Raw genomic sequence first — 18,241 nt, forward strand, 5'->3', positions numbered from 1 at the left:
TCTCTATCAGGTGACCTAATTACTATGGTTCCTTTGACACCAAAAGACTCAAAAGCCAGGCTGCACATACAGCATTCAGAAGCATCCTTGTGTCCACTTCCTCCTGAGTACTATGCAAGTTTTGGACTTCTTCAGCACCTCTACTGGCAGGGCCGGCTCCAGGGTTTTTGCCGCCCCAAGCGGCAGAAAAAAAAAAAAAAAGCTGTGATCGCGATTGGCGGCAGCTCCACCACGCCGCTTTCTTCTTTGGAGGCGCCGAAGAGCCCAACGTGCCGCCCCTTCCCCTTGGCCGCCCCAAGCACCTGCTTGCTCAGCTGGTGCCTGGAGCCGGCCCTGTCTAAACTGGTGATGAACTTTGCTACTTCCCTACTGGAAATCCAGCAAGGCGTGTTTGTGTTGGGTGTGCTCCTACACTCTCAGGTGCATTGTGAATGATATATTCACAGAGGAATTTTACTAGTGACTGCTTGTTGGATGCCACATTTAGAAACTTTTTCCATGGAGACACAGGGCATCCACCAATCATCTAGTATTTCTTGCATCCAACCTTATATCCTGTCCGGCATTGTCTTTCTGCAGTTTTCACAGAGTTACTATTGTCATAGCTGTCAAAGACTTCACTTACAGAATTACCTTTGTCAGGTCCTCTCAGGATCTGCCCCTAGTACATCGGAGGTGTGGAATTTGTCTCCAGCCATCATTTGTATGACAGCCATGGCATCTCTGATGTACACTGTGTGAGGGGGAAGGGCCCCAGAGCCCGGGCTCCAGCTGCAGCCCAAACGTCTACATCACAATTAAACAGCCCTGTAGCCCAAGCCCAGCGAGCCAGAGTCAGCAGACATGTGCCAAGAGCAAGTGTTTAATTGCAGTGTAGACATACCCATGGGTGTGAGTAAGGGTGGAGGGGTTTTACTGTCCTTTATGCTGCTACATGGCCGTGCATCCTGGACTACAATCTGGCCGTGAGAATTTGTAAGTACTATAGTTCTGGAAGGTAAAATATTAAGTGATAAATTAGAGAAGATTTTATTCTGCATAACAAAAATCAGTATTCCCTTGTGCCACACACAGACAAACCCCTATGCATCTCATATTTACAAAGTCAAGGGGCATTGCTGCAAATATTTTTCATAACCTAGAGACAAGAGCAATCACAGCTAAAACTAGACTCACTTTCCTACATCATTCCCAACAAAGTGCTTTGGAGTAAGTGTGGGCACTTTTCCATGTTGGCACTGTATCAGACTTACAGTGCAGAATAATTATTCCCTTGCTTTGTGTGTGCTTAAGGTGAATTTAGTGCTCACAAACAGCTCCAGATTAATGAAATCATTTAATTGTCTGCAGAGAGGGTGTGAGATGAGAATTGGAAGTACAAGCTTTTTGTGATGTGGACTCCTGTCCATGAGGAACTGGACTAAGAGATCCATCTCATTACACCCAGGCTACTATGGGTATGTCTATTCGTCAGTAAAAGACCTAGAGCCGACCTGGGTCAGCTGACTCAGGCTTATGTGGCTCAGGCTGCAGGGCTATAAAGCTGCAATGTAGACGTTCAGACTTGGGCTGAGCCCAGGTTCTGAGACCCTGTGTGGAGGGGAGGTTCACAAAGCCACAGTTCCAGCCTGAGCCTGAACATCTACGCTGCAATTTCATAGCCCAGCAGCCTGAGCCCTATCAGTCCAAGTCAGCTAACCTGGGCCAGCCATGGCTGTGATGTGAGTCTTTTATCGCAGTGTAGATGTACCCTATGTGGCTAGTAGATGCTATCTACCAGGGATGTGGTAGAACTGGGAAGTCATTCCCCATAGTGCATTGTCAATTTCTTGAGCTATCTGATGCCTAATTTTTAAATATTATGGGCCCTAGCCTATGACATTGAAGTCACTGACTCCAATAGGAACAGGATCAGGCTCTAAGAGCCCAGTTCAATAAAAGACTATGGCTATCTTCCATGCTGCAGCAGCCTGCAGGAAAAACCATAAGCCTAGAAATGAGGACTTCCATGATATGCACTTGTTTCCACAGTGGAAAGCTCTACTGTTTATTGAATCTGGCACTAAATTTTAGAAAGTCGTTCTTAAAAAATAAAAGTGACACCCAAGACAAATATAACTTCCTATTTTATTTAAAATATAGTAATTTATAAATTGGTTTTGTTTATTTAAATTTCCAGTTTTCTAGCCCAGGATATGGGCCTGGTCTTGCAACCCTGTAACCCATTGGTATATTCACATGTATGGCTGCAGGACTGGAGCTAAGGGAGCAGGCAAGACATGCATGGGGGAGGGAGTGGGAAAAGAGATGTGTTAATTTTACACTAGGCCAAAACTCTACAAAACTAAAACCAAATCCAAATGGATTATCTAAAGGATGATGTTTCCTCTTAATATTTGTCTAAAGAAGGGATTACAAGCCAATAAATATATTTCTGTAATGTACAGCTGGCAAAAGGCATTAAACAATTCTTAAAAAAAACCCAAAAAACAGGTAGTGAATGGAGTTTTAAAACCTACAGAGCAAAAATAACTTTTTTGGTATCTCCTATTTCTTAAGTCTGCTCTGAAATGCTGAAAGGAAAATCTGAACAAAAACTAATGACAGGTGTCCTTTCATATTAAAATAATATATGGAGCAACAGTGAGTGAGAGGAATGCAAAGTTTGAAAAAACACAGACTAAACAAAACACCCATGTATTCACTAGCCCTCTCTCTACATGGCTGGCATTTCAAACCAGCTGAAAAGGAACAACTTCTGTCACAGGAAATACTGGCAGTTTCTCAGGTACACAAATGCATAGCTGAAAAGTTTAGTGTCTCCACATAACACTGGTGAAGAGCCCAACACTGAAAAATGGCCTTCATTATGTCTAAGGCTATAGGTATTTACTCTTAAATCTAAGGGACACTATTGATCAATGACACACCCTCATCCCCGCCCTCCCAAGTTCAGACACCCATCTGACCTTATTGCTCATTGCTATTATATTAATGAAAAATTAAAAAATAAAAAGTCTGTAAAGTTAAATATTAACCAATGTAAACTGAAAATTGCCCCCATCAAAGAACTATAAGATTTACCTGAAAAGCCGGCAAAAATGATGAGCACAGTGTCTCTGACCCAGTGACTTCTTGATGACAACTGGCAGAAGGTACAGAGGGTGCATAGGATTTTACAGGGGTCCCCTGCATCAGATATATGTATAATAATTCATGAAAGGGTGGCATGTGAGATCTCTGCCTGGAGCCAGTAGCCTACTGCTTATCACAGTCATGGTGAAAGGTATGTATTGATAATATTTAATATTTATTTGTCTGTACTAAAAATTATGTTCTTAAGGCAGGTAACCAGGAGGTGATATACCTTGGATAGGTTCCTTTCAAGCAGGGGGTAACAGATGCTTATCTACCTCTCTGGACATTGTCTATTATGTGCCCGACAATGTAGGCTTATTTGCATACTGAGCCAGCTGCTGATTAAAAGACTGAAATCTACAAGAAAGAAGTACTCAGGAAAAACCCAACCAGCAGGGGGATGTCTTGCTTATGAATAAGGACAATAGATTGTTCTGATATATCTGGGGATGCAAAGACACCCAGGATCTTTCATCAAGGAGGCAAGCTGACATGAATGTCTCATGAATGAATCACAGCCAAGCCTGGCTGTAAACTGGTGGAAGAACTTTGGGTAAGCAGGGTTCTATAACACAGGAAAGCAGCCAGTTAAGTAAATCTAAGTTCTAGAATCTGTGTTATGATTTTATTTTATATGTAACCATTTGTTTCCAATACTTCTACTTGCTGTCACTTGTCTCTCTAAACTTGGTTAAATAAACTTTCACTTGGTTCACTATAAACATATCTAAGTGCTGTGTGTCAAACAGAATGGTGATCTGATGTGAAACTTGTAAGCTGAGTGTACTGCTTCTTTGTAAGCAGCAAAGCTGTGTCCAGTAGACCTGAGGCTGGACACTCCAGGTCAACAGTCAGAGGGCTCAGGGTCTGGAGAGTGCCTATCGCTAATCTGTATAGAGAGAGCGGGGCCTGCACAGGCCTAGAGCGGAGTGCTCATGTTGCCCGGGACCGGTGGAGTCAGGGAGCTAACCCACAGCAGACACAGACAAGACTTCCTTGCGCTAAGGGCCAGTGGTAGTGAGGTGCCTCACAGGGTGACCGGGTGTCTGGTTTTCGGGACGGTTTGTTTACCTGAAGCATCCGCAGGTTGCAGCATCCAGCCGATTGCAGCTCCCACTGGCCACGGTTTGCCGTCCCAGGCCAATGGGGGCTGCGGGATGCGGCGCGGGCCGAGGGATGTGCTGGTCGCCGCTTTCTGCAGCCCTCATTGGTCTGGGACGGCGAACCGCGGCCAGTGGGAGCTGCAATCGACCGAATCTGCAGACGATGCAGGTAAACAAACTGTCCCGGTCCGCCAGCGGCTTTCCCTGATGGGCCGTGTGCCAAAGGTTGCCGATCCCTGAGCTAGATTATAGTTAGAGCTATTTGGAAAAAATGTGAAGATGGATGATACATTCTGAACATTTTTGCAATATTTTCCTACTTTTCTCTGAAATTTCAAAATTTCCATCCTTCTACAGAACATACTCACACAAAGTGAAACATTTTGCACAATTCCCCCCTCACACACAATTTTTTGGGTCAAAAATTTGTAACATTTGACATTTGTGCCCAGTTCTAGTTACAGAGAAAAAATTGGGCTGACTGAAAAATGAAGGAAAATTTTCCTGAACATAGGTTTTTTTCCCATTGAAATGTTGATGAAAAATTTCATCAACATTTCTAATTTTGAAATGTCTAACCAACTCTGTGGAAGACTGTGAAGAACTAAAGTAAGCTTAATTCTGTAGGTCCTATTAAAACGTTTTTAAAATTAATGACTCCCCTCTTCCCCATACCAAGTTACTTTATAACTCCAGGTATTTGTCTCTTTAGGAGGTTCTAATAAAATAACACCACTACCACCACTACCCAGTTAACCAGCCACAACTTTATGCGATTAAATTCCACAATGGGTATGAATGATGACACTCAGTTATTGCACGGATTAGGACCATACAAGTACGTAGGTAGAATGCAATGAATACATACTTTAGGTATGAATACAGTAGAGTGCTTTCACCCTTCTGATCTATAAAGATTACTCATTTGAAGAGTCACATATTAGCAGTTTTCTGTGAGTTCAGTGAAACAGAAACTAGCCTGAGAAAACCCAGGTCATCTGATTTCTCATAGTTTCTTCTTCTTCTTCAGGGAGATGATAAATCTGAGCACATGCTGACTGTAAGCCCCTCAGGCTCCCATCACACCAGATATTTTCCAACCTTTTTAGATGATTTGGCAAAATAACAACAAAAACCTGATACTGAAAAGATAAAATTGATAGCTGGTACTTGTGACTTATGAAATGTTCTAATTTAATAGCGAGATCTGTTTGAATGTTTTCTGGTTTTCTAATTGCAGAAACAATTTGTTATTCAAGCTCACCACCTAGTGGATTCAATAGCCACAAATGAGAGTTCATTGTTTACACTAGCATTTGAAGTAACATTGGTGAACAGTACTTGCTATTGATAGTATCTTCAAGTATCCAGGTCACACAGGGAAAAGATGATATTATATTACAGTCTACAGTTTTTTTTAAATTAAATTTAAAAGAACTATAGTTTAATGTCAACATTCCTTAATAAAAATATTTTTAGAATTTTACTATATCAAAATGATTGTGTATCTATTTCATTTGCTGTAAATATATATCAAGTGTACAAATACATATTAAGGAGCTGTCACACCAATTCTGCTCAGCTAAATTATTTGTAGCAAGATCAAATGGTGCAACAGCAGACTCCATGAAAAATTAAAATTATGCAATGCCAAGTTTCTGTGATCTTTTGTCAGAAAGAACTTGCTCACCCTTGTGTGCATGGCTGTCATAATTCATTTATACCTGTCCAATACTGCACACTAATTACTATGGGTCATACATAAATAATTGACTCAGCTTGCCTGAGGCAAAGGTAAAGACTAAGATATACATGCAAGATGAGATTAATACCTACTGTAAATTCACAGTTAATGCTGTATTTAAGGAAGACTGTGAGCTTCTCACAGAGACCAGAAAGGTGTTTTGTAAACATGTTCAGTTTTAACAACACATTACAGAATTTCTTATCTGATCAGCTAGATGCCTAAATTTGACACTCACCTTCTTTCTGTTTAATTTTTATTGTGTAAATGGAAGCAGAGATGGAAGCAGACAGTATAAAGCAGTCAAATCATGTACATGTGGTGAGCTTTTTTGTGGTACTTTTCTTTGAGATTTTTTCAGAAGGAACAAACCAACAAAAAAGATCACTACAAGATACCCAAAGCAGTTGTCATTTGGTATAGGTACAAAGACTCCATTACTCCCTAAACGCTCCTGAAAAGTAATTCTAGATACTAATGCCTTTTTCAAACTTGGGGGCCTAACTTTAGGTCCCTAAATATGTGACCAGCCTGACTTTCAGAGGTGCTGGCCACCTCCATCAACTTGGATGCAGATTGAAGGGGGATCAGAGTGTGTGTGTGGGGGTGGAGGGGGCAGAATTAAGAGAGGACAGCAAACAAGAGTAAACTGAGAGGAAAGACAGTCAAACAATTTATAAGGAATGGTGCTAGGGATGGGCAGTTATAGGAAGCTGAGAAGAACGCAGCCTGCCAGAAGAAAACCTGATTACAATTAACAGGCCACTGGAGCTTTTCTTCCATTTTGGGAGGGGACTATTTCCTTAAGAAGTATTTTTTAGTAGGGGTGATAAGGATGGAGACGGATTCAGTATTGCTTTCAACAAAAGGTGGCAATCCTACCCACCAAATAGACCTGTTGGGAAAACTGATGCAGACGTGTTAATAACTTCACTTCTCTAACAAGTTTGAACTGGTCCCCAGATTTTACTTGGAAAATGGAAATTTGTTATTCTTTTCCAGGATATACTTTTCCAACACATACAAATGCTGAGATAGCTCGTGCCAGATACAGCAAGTCTAAATTCACACAAGACTTTTCCATGTCAAAAGTGTGCTGCAGTGTCATCTTATCATTAGATCATAACTTCCCATTTTCCAACTAGCTGCATCTGTCACAAGATGAACTGAAAGAAATATAAGTACTGAAAGTGGGCATGGTCTAGTCGTCTGATCATGGGACTGTGAACCAGAGATGCCTAAGTTCTAACTAAGAAGTTGTATTTACTGCTAATTTAAGTAGTTATAATAACTTTGTAATGTTTATGCTTTCAATTAGAGCATAAGAATTGTCTTGTGGCGAAGAGACCTAGAAGCTATGGTCCTAGTTCTGGGTTCTGTAACAGACTTCTTGTGTCTCAGTTCCCCATCTGTAAAACTGGGATAGGACTATTACTTCGCTAAGTCCTATGGGTGTGGTGAGAGCATATTCATTAATATATGGGAGATACTCAGATATCACGATGATGGGCAGCATATAAGACCTTAGACACATTGAGAGATTAAACAGAAAAGAGCAGACGCTTTGTCAGTCAACTTCCTTTTAATGCTTAGATCTGAAGTTATAAGACACTAAAAATGTTGGTGAAAAAATTCTATTCCGAGTTCTTTAGTATCACAACCCCCAGCTTTGACACTGACTACCTCCATGGCCTTTCCAAAGTCATTTCATTATTATTGTTATTATATTATATTGTATCTGTATTAAAATAGTGCCTACAACCCTCGATTGACATTGATGCCTCACTGTACAAACTCAGAATAAGAGACACTCCCTACTCCCGAGAGCCAGGGCAGGTGCAAGGACGTTTCGCGCCCTAGGCAAAACTTCCACCTTGTGCCCTCCTGCCTCCCCAAGCCCTGCGGCAACTCCCCACCCCCTCCCGCCCTGAGCCCCCCCACCCCCGCGGCAGCTCCCCATCCCCTCTCTGCCCTGAGGCACACCCCCCCTCCGCCCTGAGGCGCCCCCCAAGCGGCAGCTCCCCACTCCCCTCCGGCCTGGGGAGTCGTGCGGCAGCACCCCACCCCAGCTCACCTCTGCTCCACCCCCTCCCCGAGCCCTGAGGCAGCTCCCCACTCTGAAGAGATAAAAAAAACCCAAAAGGCTGAAGGGAAACAAAGGCAGAGTCGCTTGCCCACTGGCAGAGCTGGGAACAGAAACCAGGTCTCTTGACTGCTAGCCTAATGCCCTATTCAACAGTCGACACTTCCCCTCTGTTTCTGTCTCTGGCCACTTCAACAACCTGTTTCTGAGTGTACCAGTCTGTAAAATTATAACATTCATTTACTTCAACCTATTACATTCACTTATTGGTACTGTATCTCCCCTCACAATGCTGTCATGAGGAAGAGTTGCTTTCGGTAAAGAGTTTTGAGGATATAAAATGCTGTATAAGTACTAAGCATTATTATTATATTCTCAGCAAAGTACTACCTGTGTGTGTCCGCCGGTGAGCCTTCAGATGAGAACTTTTTGTGTATACTTTGTTGCATCCTTCAAAATCACACCTATGGATGCGCCGCTTCCTGGAGTCTGGGGACTCAGACCTTCTCTGGCGCCTTGTGCTCTCAATACTGAATGGTGAAATTGAACTGTAAAATATAACAGAAGCAAAAAATTAAGACAAAGGAATATCATGCAACTTGAACAGAAACTTATGAAATCGCAGAATACAATAGTGTGGTATGCAACTTGGTTTGTTACTGACATGTAATTACAGGTCATAGAAAAGGAAACCAAATTCATTTATGAAAAGAAACCAGCAAGAATATTTTGGACCTTAAGGAAACTAAAGTACTAAAATAGGAATTGTTGTGATCTGTAGTCACTCTCCAAAAGAGAACCATTAACACTACTTTTGAAAATCTTGTTACAGTATACAGAACAAGTATCATTTTTATTTCGACAGTAGTGGTGATACTAGCACTTCCAAAACAAAGCATTTTTAGGGGGTTTAGAAATTTGGCTGTAAATAGTCTGGGTTAAAACTATGCATAAAAGTTTTCAGTCCATGATCATGCTTTTATGGCTGCCCCAAACTGGGATGTTACCAGATTTAAAGCCATAGTGGCCTGAACTATAGAGTTCTTTTTGTATAAATATTATTTTTAAGCATTATCATAATTTAGAGTTTCCCAGCGTGTATGTGACCTGTAGCCATATTCTAGGGAGTTTGTGAAAATGGACAGAGTCCTTGAAATCAAAACCAAGTACCTAGAAAACAATTCCTGGAAGAATACCGTCCATCAGTTACTAGATTATGTGACATGAAAAGAAACAAATCTAGCTGACAAGCAAATGGTTTAGGAATTGCATTTTGGTATCTGCAGCAGATTAGAGAGCTGGGCTACGTGATTCATGGACATAAATCATACTACTCCAGAAACTATTTTAAACAAATTCCCACCAGCAAAGATAAAAGCTGAATGTGTAAAAAACAAAAACAAACCCAATCAAACACAAACCCCTAAATCCTAAACATTGTACGGACAGAAGATACTCTGAACAAAAGCCACAAAACCAGAAAATCTTGATCTTGAATGAAGCATTCAAGTGGCAGAAAGTACAGCTTGTTTAAATGTCTGGTCGATGGAAGGAGGATCAAGCCCATTATACAGCTGTGATGTCTAACAGTGAGAAAAATGAGTGGCAAGCATAATCAGCAGGTACCATTAAGTTATTTGTTACGTCACATGCAGACCAGTGACCTCACTGCTACAAGCTGCCCTGCGTTTATAGCAAAATTCATATAGGGGAGAAAGAAAGTGAAACGGTATTGCAACTGTGGCAGAGGACCTGATCCTGGTGCCTCACTGAAATACTCAGTAGCTTTAATGGGCTAAGAATCAGGCCCACACAGCCAAAGCTAGAAATAGCAGTTGAGCAGTGATGCAGTCACGGTGCCTTGCCTTTTTGTGTTAGTACGGAATCACACATAAATAATAAATATTGTCATCCTGTTGAGCACACTGAGGTGGGAGTGTCAAAATAATGCAAAGCATGAATCACAAGTATCAATCCAAACCATTCTATTTACTTCAGCAACATGGACTAAATAATCCACTAACCAACCCAAAAGCACATAATACAACTATGAACTAACCTCCCAGCAGGAGGTGATCTTCCTCTGTCCTTCACTTATTTGGTGGTATAAGTTATTGCAACTCATATAGAGGCAGATCCTGCAGTGCTATGGCAGGAATTGGCTCAATTTTCTATAAGAAGGACCTCAGAGTAATGACCATTGTTCACCATAAGACCCAAAATATGGAGGTACCAAAGTAACAGTTAAAGACAGCATAAGGTCACATTACTGAGGCTCCTCTGATAGAAGCCACTCCTGTATTAATCTTAAATTCAGCTGTAAATGTGCTTTGAATCAGACCCTTATAGGTGAACGGACAACACAACATTCTGTTTACTTGAACAAGTTGTATACAACAACCAGCAAATGAAGAAATTACAAAGTAACCTACTCAAAACCTCTTTTTAGGACCATAAAGGTCTCACTGCCTGGCTCTGCTCAGCTCTGATGCTCCAGGGAAAGCATAGTTTAGGGGTAACACATCATCCAAGGAAGCCCTGTTGGAGAAGGAAGCCAACTGGGTATTCATGTAAGAGGTATATTTTTATTCTATAGAACAGATTCAATTTTTAAAAAAACCTAAGAATTTATAGTCACGTAAAATGACTTTTTTTTCTGACGTTTGAGAACTGTGCCATATTCTAAATATGTTCCAGTCGTGACTCCCTTCCCCAAAACAGATGCATCAGTACAACAGTTCGCTTGGTAGCTGTGATGTCTTAGAATGGGGAGTATGTGTGAACCAGGAAGAGGTTAAACCCCTTTCCCAGGCAACAAGGAGAAAACTGATCCTTACCTGAGCTGCCAGACCTGGAGATTAAAACTGATAGCTGTGACTTGTTAGGCTGCTAGAAGGCACAGCTGTGAGTGTGTCCTCCAGGTCTAGCAGCTCAGTCAGTCTTTAAGTGTCATCTTCTTCCTTTCTACCCAGTGAAGGGATTTAACTCCTTCCTGTTTCACACCAGGATGGGCACATGCAACCCACCACAGATGGATTCGGGAGGAGCCCAGCTGAGCCAACCTGGGCAGTGAGACTGCCCAGTGTGAACCCAACAGAGTTACTCCATATTCAACCCTGTTTAATTATATTAACACCTGTGTAACTTGTGTAAAAGTTATCACAGGGAAGAGCTGCTCTTTTCAGATAAGCAGCAACAATAACTATATTCATTATTGCTTAATGAAACTTGAGGTAAAACAAACATAATCAAACATTGTTTAGACTTAAATGTTTTGAGTAGTCTATAAACCTTTGGCCACAAAGTGACTTGCGTGGCTAAAATCCATGTCCAGAAGGCTGAACATTTCTCTCTTACACTAGAGGCAAAAAAAGACTTTTGCAATATAATGAAAATTTAGACTCAACCAGCAGATGGCCTTCTAGTCCTCTAGAATGGCCCATGCTCTTTGGCTCTCATTACAACAGGCATTAGAACAGCACAGCTAGTGCAATATTATCTTTTCTTTGCGGCCAAGGTACCTAGTTTAATTCCCATGTGTTTTGCTTCCCACTATTTGCATACACTGAAAAACACTTCTGCTTTTGGTCCATGCAGCAACAGACAACCTCAGACTATTAAGGACAAGCTTAATCTTACAGTAGCTACTTTCTGTATTTGGTCTTCAGTTTTCTTTTTAAATAGGCAGAACTTAGCTGGTTGGAAATACGATTCATAGGAGTTGGACCTACACTGTGGAATTCACTATATAGTCAAAGGCCTGATCACATTCAGAACCAAATGTAAAACCCATCTCTTTAACATAGCTTTTCCTCAACAAGGTCTTTTCTACCAGTGTTTCTACCTTCTCTCTCACACAACAAAATATATATAGGTAGACAGACAGATATCACAGATCCCATGCTGGTGAGTGAGCATGTGGGAATTCAGCTATTAAACATTATGATGCTTTTTAGAGGAAAGGAAATGGTTTTAAATCTTCTTAGTATTAACAAAAGGAAACAATTATAAAATGGGAAATTTATTACTGTAATTATAGCATGTTTCTAGGTGCTACGTAGAAGGAATGACACATGAATTTAGCAACGAGAATTAGTAATTTATGAAAAATGTACACCTTCTCGGCCAAATTCTCCCTTGTATGTGCACAAAAGTGCACACACATGAAATAAAAGCAGAACATTTTGACATAATATGCCTGCATTTAGGATTATAAATTACAGAAACTGAGAATGTGCAGTTGAAGAAAATCCTTGGGTCTCTGGAATACCTTCCTAGTTCAAAGTGATACAAGGGCCTCAGAGACATAGCTGCTTATGGGTGCTTAGCATTTATGAAAATCAGGCCACGTACTTAACTATCTAAATATAGATTTAAAATCCTAACTTTCAGTTTTTTGTTTTTTAAATCTTAGCCTTCAGGTCCAGTGGTGAGTGACACCTCCAGAGCAGACTAACTCAGCATGACAGGACTGGAGGCCCTGTCCTCCCCTCGCTATGGTTCTCTGTCTCCCTCCTGCTGTGGCTGAGCCATAACTGGAACTCGCAGCTGTTCTACTTTCATGACTTCACCAAGGGGTCAGCCCAGAGTAAAGAAAAAGTGGCCCCACCATACATGCTGATTTATTCTAGTTTGTTTCTGAAAAAGTTCTGCCCGTGAGGATGTAATGTATTTGCTAGTTTGTGAACTCAGCACTGATGGAGTTGGCCTGTGGGCATACGATGCATACAGCTCCAAAGATGAAATACCCTTTCTCTTTCTGTGCTCTGAGGATTACAGACAGCTATAGGCATCCACTGGTTTTTCCTGCAGGGTGAACTGAAGTGTGCTTCCAGGGCTGAAAATATGCTCCTTTCCAACAAAACTTCACACATAGTCAAAATTTGGCCCCCTGAAAACAAAAGTATTTTTTCTACCCCTCTGATATATTTTTCTTAGCATGCTCTCATTTAGAGTAATGTTTAAAAGTACTTTAAAAGCACACTAAACATTCAACTGCAACAATGAATGGTTATATAAACTATTTATTAAATTTATTTCATTATAATTTATGTTACTTACAAAACTCTAACCATTGTCCTATGGAGCCACCAAACTACTCATTGTACAGTAATGCAATGATTTTGATACCTTCCATTTGTTTTATAGGTTAGATTCAATCTCCTCTTTTAGTTTAAAGTAACATCTATACCTCTTATTTCTATTTTCTACAATCTTCTTAACAATATCTTATTCATAGTGTGTATATATATTTTATTATATTTCCCCCCTCTGAGTCTTATCTATTAGGTACTGTTTTGTGCATGGTTAATATAAATATTAGGAATATTAGATCATAAAACATGTCAAACATGGTTTAAGATAATCAGAAAAGGAAAATGTGCATTACTCATTTTATTAATGGTAATTACTGTAATTAATACATTTTTAAGGTGATTTTACACTGCGAATTTAAGGAGAGAATTTTTTCAACAGAGAAAGAAGGCATCTGGCTGTATATACAAATGAAGCAAATACTACATACATGCCGTATACTATACAGAGATATGGATGATTTGATTACATTCAGTGTAGCCAGCAAACAAAGGAACTTGCACATTTGTGACTATGGCTTTATCCATAATACTTTCTTTCTGCAGAGACAAAATGCAGCTGATTTGAACTGTTGATTTGCCCCGTTGGAACATAGTGAATTACATCATTTCTCATCCTGTGATGTAACTGAACGTGCAACGATGTGCAAAACAAACTCTTTCCTGTCAGCTGGAAGGAAACTGGGTTCAGAAGAGAAGAGAGTGCAGTGTGACAATGTATAGAACCATAAGATATGTCTTATCAAAACAACCATCATCTACTTTATTAGACACATTTTATATATATAAGAGAACAATACAGTTAGTTAATGATACTGTATGTTCCCCCTAACTCAAGCATATAATCAATTAGAGAAATGACAGTCAAAAAAGACCTTCAACTATTTTATGCTGATCATAAACCAGGAAGATTTTACATTAGAGACTTGTTTTGTTAAAGAGCACAGAAATTTTATCAGTTAACTATCTTGCACTTAAGCATTGCATAAATTATTGAAATGCTTATACCTGATTTAGGGAACAATAACTTTAATGGAGCTATGACAATTTACATCAGCAAAGGATCTGGCCCCAGGAATCTATATCTGGATCAATAGAGAAATGTTTCTTTTTAAAAAACTATATGTGGAAATTTACTCCCCCAAATTATACCACACCCCAACCCAGCAATAATCAGTCCTGGACTAGTGACAGATTTAAAATCCAGTGAACCATCAGAATAGGATTGTTGTACAACTGGAAAGGGCAGATTCCAATGGAATATATAGCATGTGCTTCTATCCCTGGGAGGTTCCAAAATATCAGACTTCACAATCATGACATTCTTATGTACAAAAAAGGCATCTTTAGGGCATTTTTACATGTTTTTAAAAATTCTGTACTTTAATTCTCCTTCCCACCCACTCATCCCCCATTCTCCATGACCTGTGCAGCTGGACTCTTTGTAGCTAAGGCAGTTGGCATCATAGGTTGAGGGATATGACAAACAATTCCACTATAATGTTTTAAAACTCTTAAAACATTTCTAAAATAGTTTCTCTCTAATATATGTGCCCTATATAAAATGCATGACCGATTGGTATGATATAAACTCTTTGTTGGCATTCATTTAGAATGACTTGTATAACTCCTTCCTTGCTCTGCCACCCTGAGTATTGCAGGTCAGTCCAAACTCATGCAGTATATACCCTTATATTACATCACACTACCCTGAAGTCTCTTTCTAAATAGTGCAGATACAGACTTTTGTGATACATACTTCACAATGCAAAATGAGGAAGTGATCAGAAACCAATACGAGCTTGAATTAAATTTTTCTTTTCTCTTCTTTTTTGAATTAACTTAGTTCACTTCAGGCAATGATGTTCTTGCCTAATGTGTGTTAAAGAGTAAAATCCATGGAGAAAAGGAAACCTCTGTTAATTAACTTCATCACAATGAACTCACACTTGCAGAAAAGTACATGAAGGCATTTCTTTAGATCTGAACTAAAGATAAGCAATTGAATGTTTTCCCAATGACAAGGAGTAGCTCCTGACATACTACATCTCATCCTCATCTGACATTTGCTGGCTCAGCTATAATGCATGCACACAGCATGTGGCCCAGAAGAGGAAGTACAGCTATGTCATCTCTTCATTGGACCAATGGGAGAATAGCAAGAGTCAGGCATGGGGCACTTAGGTTTAATAAAAGCACTGAGATCCCCTGCAACAGGAGATCATATCAATGCTGGATTAGTTTTTTTTCTTTTGTGTTTCCTTCCAAATGGAACAGAAAAAACTGGAAAAGTTAACCAATGTGCCTCATGCCCACTGGTTTCAGGTGAGTTTGTTCTCGGCAGGGCTAAGCCATTCTTCCACTTCCGCTACCCGTGCTAGCACGAGTATGTGTACACAAACAGGGGAATCACACCCCTAGCTCATAGTTTAGATGTAACCTTTAAGAAATATTTGGACAAATTGGACAGTCTCCAGAGGACAGTTACAAAAATGATAAAAGGTTTAGAAAACTTGATGTATGAGGAAAGGTCAAAAAATCTGGTGATATTTAGTCTGAGAAAAGGAGACTGAGGTGGGATCAGATAGTCTTTAAATATATTAAGCGGTGTTGCAAAGAGGACAGTGATCAGTTGTTCTCCACATCCTCTGAAGGTAGGACAAGAAATAATTGTTAATCTGCAGCAAGGGAGATTTAGGTTAGATATTAAGAAAAACTTTCTAACTATAAGGGTAGTTAAGCATTGGAATAGTCTTCGAAGGGAGGTTATGGAATCCCAAACATTGGAGGTTTTTAAGAACAGGTTAGATCACCTGTCAGAGATGGTCTTAAGTGTGCTTGGTCCTGCCTCAGCATAGGGGACTGTACTAGATTCTAGCCCAGGGATTGGCAACGTTTGGCACGTGGCTTGCCAGGGTAAGCCCCCTGGCGGACCGGGCCGGTTTGTTTACCTGCCGCGTTTACAGGTTCGGCCGACCACGGCTCCTACTGGCCATGGTTCGCCGTCCCAGGCCAATGGGGGCTGCGGGAAACGGCGCAGGCTGAGGGATGTGCTGGCCGCCGCTTCCTGCCGCCCCCATTGGCCTGAAGCGGTGAACCACAGCCAGTCTGTGAGTGTATATACTTCAAAGAATACATCTACTATTGTTACAAACTAATGGCCATAACCATTTGGCCTGTAAATGAACAAGGGATTAAATGTTTTTCTTGTTCTACTTTGAGTACATTTCATCCCTTATTCATTTTAAAGCAAAGTATCTACTGAAGAAGACCATACATAATTGATTTTTTGAAATTCTCTCTCCAACACTCTTATCTAATCAATAAAGTTTCAGTTTTTCTCTGTGCCTTTGTCTCTCCCATTGAATGGAAGTTCTTATTGTTAGAGAATACTTCATAAAGCTAATATATTAATAAACCTAAGAAGTCAATATAAATCCTGCTAAATTGTATTCATTAGCAAGTAATGCTTGAAAATCCTGACATGTTTATGTTTGATCAGAATCTTTGTTTTTTGTGTGGTATTTTTTATTTAGCTCTACACATTTTCAGTCTGATAACCATGTCTATCAAGTATTTCTTTACTCAGATTGTATTACTTAGATTATAAACTCTGTGGGGAAAGGACCATCTGTTTGTTCTGTGTTTGTACAGTGCCTAGCACAATGACATTCTGGACCATGACTAGGACTCCTAGATGCTACCACAATGCAAATAAATAATGATACTTCAACTCTCCCCCCAACTTTCTCTAGATATTTATGCATCCAACTTTTGCCATCTGGTAAGATGAATGTGGATATAAGTTTTAAATTGTTGCTTACTATCTGAAATATTCCTAAGAGCCTGACCTGTGTACCCTCTAAAATTTGTGAGCCACATGCTACTTCAAACTAACTGCTAAAGATCATTCATAGGGCAATACACAGATAAAAAACAACAGCTTTGAATAATGCTTGAATATGACCAGTGGCACAGGGGCCAGCAGAGCTGAAAACAGGGGAGTTTGAGTGGGAGTTTGGTGGAGGGTGTGCGTTGTGGTTTTGTTTTGTTTTTTGTTTCCTTCGTGATAGGCACATAAGAGAGATGGCTGTGACAGCTACAAAGGCAGTAGTATGGAAGAATGGAAGAGACAATGAAGATGACTGGATGCGGAAGCTGTGGGATGTACATTATTCTGGAGAGGGTACCTAAAAGATGCTTCATTTATATGAAGTGCTGCTTGATAGATCTGATGGAAGGGCAGGCCCGAGGTTTGGAGATGCAGCTAGAAACTATGATTCAGTTTCAAAGATGATTTGAGCAGATGAGGGAGGAGAGGAGAGAGGAGATCATAGGGAAATCTCAAAACTTGCAGATGCATAAACCTGAGAACTGTGAGGGTAGACTGCTGGATGAAGAAAGTGGCCAGTTGAAGCATATGACTACGAAGACAAGCCAGAGGAAAAGACCAGCTAGCGAAGGAGAAATAGAGCTGAGGAACAGGTGTGCTGAGTTGGAAATGGAGGGGGAGAGGCAGACAGTAACAGAAGGTGGGAGAGCAAGGGAGAAGATGGATGGCTAGTCCTACAACAAGACGGAAAAAGACAATGGAGATTGTGTTTGGAACAACAGGAGGACAGAGGATGACTCACAGAAGACTGCAAGGGAGACCAGAAGACGAGAAGACTTGCAACCAGAAAGAACAGAATTGCACCAACACCAGGGAAAGGCAAGTCTAAATGATTGGGAATGCCCTACTATGAAGAATAGATAGGTCTGTCATCAGAGCTGATCTGGAGAACAGAAGGGTGTTGTATCTGCTGGGAGCTAAGATACAGGATGTGGACCTGAGGCTGAAGAGGATACTAATGTGAGCATGAAAGAATCCACTCACTGGGATGCATCAAGGAAGACTACGCCAGGCTGGGGAAGACACTTAAAGAAATGGAGGCTCAAGTGCTCTTTAGTGGGATTCTACCTGTTCCTAAAGGAATAGAGCAAAAGGGAGACAATATTATGATGATCAACAGATGGCTCAGACAATGGTGCTAGAAGGAGGGCTCTGGGATGTCCAACCACTAGGGTTCTTGATTTTAAA

The 18,241-nt window shown here is 40.5% G+C and overlaps 1 protein-coding gene across 4 annotated transcripts in view; it reads right to left on the reverse strand.

The window, feature by feature from the left end:
- The window catches only part of KLF12 (Kruppel like factor 12), a 341,374-nt gene that overhangs the window by 10,690 nt on the left and 312,443 nt on the right, over window positions 1-18,241 (reverse strand). For all 4 annotated transcript variants that reach the window (XM_026660877.2, XM_026660850.2, XM_026660911.2 and 1 more), the window contains one exon: window positions 8,459-8,616. In XM_026660877.2, the coding sequence (XP_026516662.1) occupies window positions 8,459-8,616 (158 nt within the window). The remainder of the gene's footprint in view (window positions 1-8,458; window positions 8,617-18,241) is intronic.

The sequence above is a fragment of the Terrapene carolina genome, unplaced genomic scaffold (assembly GCF_002925995.2).
Source record: "Terrapene carolina triunguis isolate 2854851 unplaced genomic scaffold, T_m_triunguis-2.0 Scaffold21, whole genome shotgun sequence".
NCBI lineage: Eukaryota > Metazoa > Chordata > Testudines > Emydidae > Terrapene > Terrapene triunguis.